The sequence below is a fragment of the Trachymyrmex cornetzi genome, unplaced genomic scaffold, assembly GCF_001594075.2.
Source record: "Trachymyrmex cornetzi isolate Tcor2-1 unplaced genomic scaffold, Tcor1.1 scaffold293, whole genome shotgun sequence".
In the NCBI taxonomy this organism is placed as follows: domain Eukaryota; kingdom Metazoa; phylum Arthropoda; class Insecta; order Hymenoptera; family Formicidae; genus Trachymyrmex; species Trachymyrmex cornetzi.
The window spans coordinates 346,707-351,923 of record NW_017297618.1 but is presented as its reverse complement, the minus strand read 5'-3'; the positions used below and the strand labels follow the sequence as shown (position 1 = coordinate 351,923).

The window sequence follows — 5,217 nt, the reverse complement described above, 5'->3', positions numbered from 1 at the left end:
GTGTAACCCTAAACTTTTCATACGAAACATTTTTCTCTATCCCTACTAGTTTTCGAGATATTTGACTGGATCACTTCAGATGGTCCACCCTGTATATTACAATATTATAAGTGGTAATAAATTTATTAATATTATAAATAAAATTAGAAATAACGTTTATTTGAGTACATCATCTAAATACGAGAAGCGCCGCTTGACGGATGTCTATTAAGCTGGCACAGCCACTTCAGCACAATCAAACCCGACCTATACCACATTTTTTTGCTATTTTTTTTGCTAATTTTTTGCTCTATTCCCGATTTTTTGCTCATTGTTTAAGTCGAAAAATTCCATTAAGAGTGTGGCTGTGCTGGCTCGCGTACAAGAGTAAAGTACCTTAAAGCAATTAATTGCTCAGCTAATTTTGATGTTAAAATGTTTGTAGAATTAATTACTCTAAGAATATCGCAAATCGGAATTTTTTGCTCACTGTTTAAGTCGAAAAATTAGCCACACTCTTGGTGGAATTTTTCGACTTAAACATTGAGCAAAAAGTTCCAATAATTAAATAAATTAAATAATTAAATTCGTACAGACGTTTCGATCCCTGTTAGGTCCTCTTCAATGTTAAAAAAAAATTTTTTAATGTTACCGGTAACTATGCAAAACGTTTAATCATTAAAATATAAAATACTCGCATGTTGGAAAGAATAATTGTGGCAAGATACAGCCTAGATTCAAGCAGCTTACATCGGAATTGTTGTTAATCGATTCCAGAAGTCACATACTCGTATGAAGTTTATTATACCGTGAGCTTCTTCTCGAATTTACAATGGACTGATAGGGAAATTAATGTAATAAAGATATACATGCTTCATTCATATTCTTTTTGCAACTATAATAAACAATAATTACCTTATACTAATAACATTATATTGTACTTAATAATATCAAAAAATAATTGTATTATTATACGACTGTATTTTACATTAAAGAAATTGAATGACAATTATTAAAAATTACAACGAAAAACAAATAGTAAATATCTACTAATTAACTTACATCGTCCAAATTAATTGAAAAAAATTGAGCACTAAAAGTAATATTATAAAATATAGCAATATCAAACGGATCTCAATACTGGCGAACTCTGAGATGTAATGCTAGAACATTCGATACTTGAAATAATCCTGCCATCTAAAAAAGGAAGTGGTAATAGAAATGACGTAGGATGGATACTAGGAAGAGGAATTCAACGATGTAGGAGGGATTGTAAGAGAGATAGATATATATCAGGCAGCGAATCGGTATCCGTTTGTCTATTCAATCCATACTTTTATTTTTTAATGTGGACCATTTCAGAAATAATTCTTTTTTTATAGTAAGGTTAATTATCCAAAATTTCGACTTCTTCCTATTTGAATTCATGATTAAAACTACGATGGTCAGAAATTACTGATGGAGACCCTGTTCTCTTGTTAATATCAGATCGATGTTCATTTATTCTAATTAGTAATCTCCTTTTTGTCTGACCACATAACTAGCCTCACAATCTGAGCATTTAATTTTATAGACAACACCCTGTTTTGAGAAATGATCTAACGGTCTTTTCCCCTGTGTATAAATTCCTTTAGGGTGATATGTATGGTGAAAGCTGTCTTAAAATGTATGCCAAAAGCTATAGGCACAAAGCTCTCAGAAATGGATCTGGAGACACTGGTAGTGTCTCGGCACTAAGCTATTTGTGGAAGGATGCCGCTTAAAGAAGGTGTATATGTGCGTGCGTGCGTGTTTGTGCGTGCGCGCGCGCGTGCGCGCGCGTGTGTGTGTGTGATTCCACAAAATAAAATATATTGCTCTTTATTTAACGTTTGTACACTATATACAGAAATACCTTTCGGTACTTATGAAACTTCTTATAGCGCCTTGCGGCGCGTGTGAGTGTCAGTGTATGAAGAAGTTATAATAATAAAGAGATTAACAGAGGACTCTTAAATATTAGAAAATTTAAATTAATATTATAAAGGACATATAAGAGTCAAATAAATGTTTAAAAAATATATGTGTCACATTAATAAAATAAAATTTAATCGAAAGTTTAGAAAAATATAAGTATAACCATTACATGTTTCGGCTTTTTATTAAGCCATCCTTAACAGTTAACAATTTTTTAAGCATATCCATTTTTTCTTCGGTAATTTACAAGTTGTTCATGATAAACTTTTGAATGTTCGATAGGTGCCTTCCAAGAAACAAAATTTCCCTCTCAAACGATTTGCAGATCGAATGTTTGAATTTTCTAAAAATTTTGTTTCTTGGAAGGCACCCATCGAACATTCAAAGGTTTCATGAACAACTTGTAAATTACCAAAGAAAAAATGCTTAAGAAATTGTTAACTGTTAAGGATTATCTGAAGATGGCTTAATAAAAAGCCGAAACATGTAATGTTTATACTTACGTTTTTCTAAACTTTTAATTAAATTTTATTTTATTAATGCGATATCTATATTTTTTAAACATTTATTTGACTCTTATATGTTCTTTGTAATATTAATTTAAATTTTGAGGAGAAGCTCACGGTATAATACACCTCCTACGAGTATGTGACTTCTGGAATCGACTAACAACAATTTCCGTTGGAAGCTGCTTGAATCTAGGCCGTATCATGCCACAATTATTCTTTCAAATATGCGAGTACATCATGCGTTTTTTGTATTTTAATGATTAAACATCTTGACTAGTTACCGGTAACATTTTTTAATTTATTTTTTAACATTGAAGAGGATCTGATAAGGATCGAAACGTCTGTATGAATTTAGATTGTTTATAATAATATTGTTACTCACACATTATCCTGAGTGGTTCTTAGCCTTATATTATATTGTTTAAAGTAAAATACTTTGTTATGTAATTATTAAATTTTTGCACAATTTCTAAAAGTTTAGAAACAAAATCTACTTGCAAGTTTTTCATTCCCTGTACTATGGTATCACATTACACACATAAATATTTGCTGATATAATATTAATCTCAAAATATTTGCAATAGTTTGTGGACTTTAATTTATCCAACGCATTGGCGTTTCTGTCATTCGCTGCAGTAAAACTGATTCAAACATTTACATACGCATGGTATGGCACTATCCTCACAAATGCGGTAAGTTTACAATAATCTGATATAATGGTTACTGTAATTCAAAGTTAATCATTTTGGATATATGCGTTTAGGGAGATGACTTTCGTAAAGGAATATACTTTGCCGAATGGCCTAATTCTGATCTCGATCATCATATGAGAACAAACATTATCCTGATGATGATGCAAAAACCTATGACTATAAACGCATTTTTTTCTCCCGTCGATGTAATCATGTTCACGAATGTAAGTATTTTAATTATAATCGACTGAATAAATTTGAGCGAGCGCTTATGACTTTCGAGTCATTTTCACTTTTATCGCACTAATTTAAAACAACAAAATTAGTAAAGCTTTATGTTGTTCTATAGAAATAAAAGATTTATAATTATTGAGAAATAGGCAAAAAATTTGTATTCAAAAGTCTTAAATAAAAAAATTAAAAACTAAAGTCATTTTAAAATAGAAGCTATGTATTACAGCATTTTTAGATTTAAAATAAATAAAGAATTAAAACATTTTAATTGACATTACATCAATTATGTCAATTAAAAGATTATGCATAATAGGACAGATATAAATGACCTAGACATGTATTACCAAGGACACTCTTCTGAATGACCTAGAAAAAGCCGTCATTAATTGTTTTTTAAGTAGTTATTAATAAAATGAATTAAATTAATCAAATGTGATTTTCTGACATTTGAAAAGACATACCCATCTGTCGTCCTGATATTTGACTATTTAAGATTACATTTTTCGCATTACTTTTACAATCTTGTACTTCCTCTGGGTGCATTCCGAGTTGTGCATAAATTGCATTATTATTAGGTGTTAAACTTAATTCCTATCGCTCGCTACTAGAGGGTGCTGGCTCCAACGCTGGCGAGTTTTGACGATGAAGTCACATGTCTTTTGTAGTTTAGACATCGCTGAAAGTGATTCAATCCTCACAGGTTAGATTTCTCGACGCCAAAGGGATTTTCCAATTGAAAATGAATCGCGATAAGCTGTTTTTCTGACATGTGCTTCTTCACTACTTCGACCTCAAGAAAACCGCAGCTGAAGCGCATCGCTTATTATCCAAAGTGTGTGGTGATGAAACTCCATCGGAAAGAACATGTACAGTTTGGTTTGAACGCTTCCGAAACGGTGATTTTGATGTGAGAGAGAAAGAACGTCCAAGACAGCCGAAAATTGAAGATGTCGAGCTGCAAGAATTGCTTGATGAGAATCCAGCTCAAACGCTTTTAGAGTTATCGAAACAGTTAAATGTTACTCCAAAGGCCGATTGAGCGACGAATTGATGCAAAAAAGATTATCCTTAGCCAACAATCGACGCAAAGTCATGATAACGCTCGACCGCATGTCGCGAAAAGTGTGAAGCAGGCACTTCTAGAGCTTGAATGGGAAGTTCTCCCGCATCCAGCGTACTCTCCAGACTTGGCACCGTCGGATTACCATCTCTTCCGATCGATGCAACACCCACTTACGGACACACACTTCTCCAATCACAACGAAGTCCAAAAATGGGTGGATGAATGGATCGCCTCGAAAGACACCGCGTTCTACCGTTGTGGGATTATCCTGTTGCCAGAGAGATGGGAAAAAATAGTAGAAAATGGAGGAAATACATATTTTTTTTAAGTCTAAAATATAATGGAGCCACGCGTTATACTTTCTCAACAATATGAAATTTTCTTCTGGTTTCCCCTTATTTGGTTTTCCGACTCAAATATAGTCACAGATATAGAGTCATAGATTATTATTATTACCATGCAGAAATTACGAATCATTCGATTCAACGAATAACCTCCTCGGGGAGGAGAGGCCTATATGAAACTTTCAGTTCCTCGTTCTTTCTTTCGATCCTCTCTCTCGAGAGTATACGACTATACGCATGCGCGAAACGAGAGAGAAAGGAAGGACTCAAATGAGTGCGTCCTTTGGTCGATAGGATTACCCCCACTCCGACTATGCGACCTCTAGTACTACTCATGGTATAAGGATAAAGGTATGCTCACGCCGTGGATACCCACTGCGCAGTCAAAGTGTGCCGTCACTCTCAGGGCCAATCAGACCGCCCAAACGAAAACATGGCGG

At 33.6% G+C, this 5,217-nt stretch overlaps 1 protein-coding gene across 1 annotated transcript in view; it reads left to right on the top strand.

Annotated features, from left to right (window-relative positions):
• LOC108762297 (odorant receptor 46a) overlaps nt 1-5,217 on the top strand; it is a 16,937-nt gene that overhangs the window by 10,178 nt on the left and 1,542 nt on the right. The window contains exons 3-4 of the mRNA XM_018509231.1: nt 3,029-3,136; nt 3,208-3,360. Coding sequence (XP_018364733.1) covers nt 3,029-3,136; nt 3,208-3,360 — 261 coding nt within the window. The remainder of the gene's footprint in view (nt 1-3,028; nt 3,137-3,207; nt 3,361-5,217) is intronic.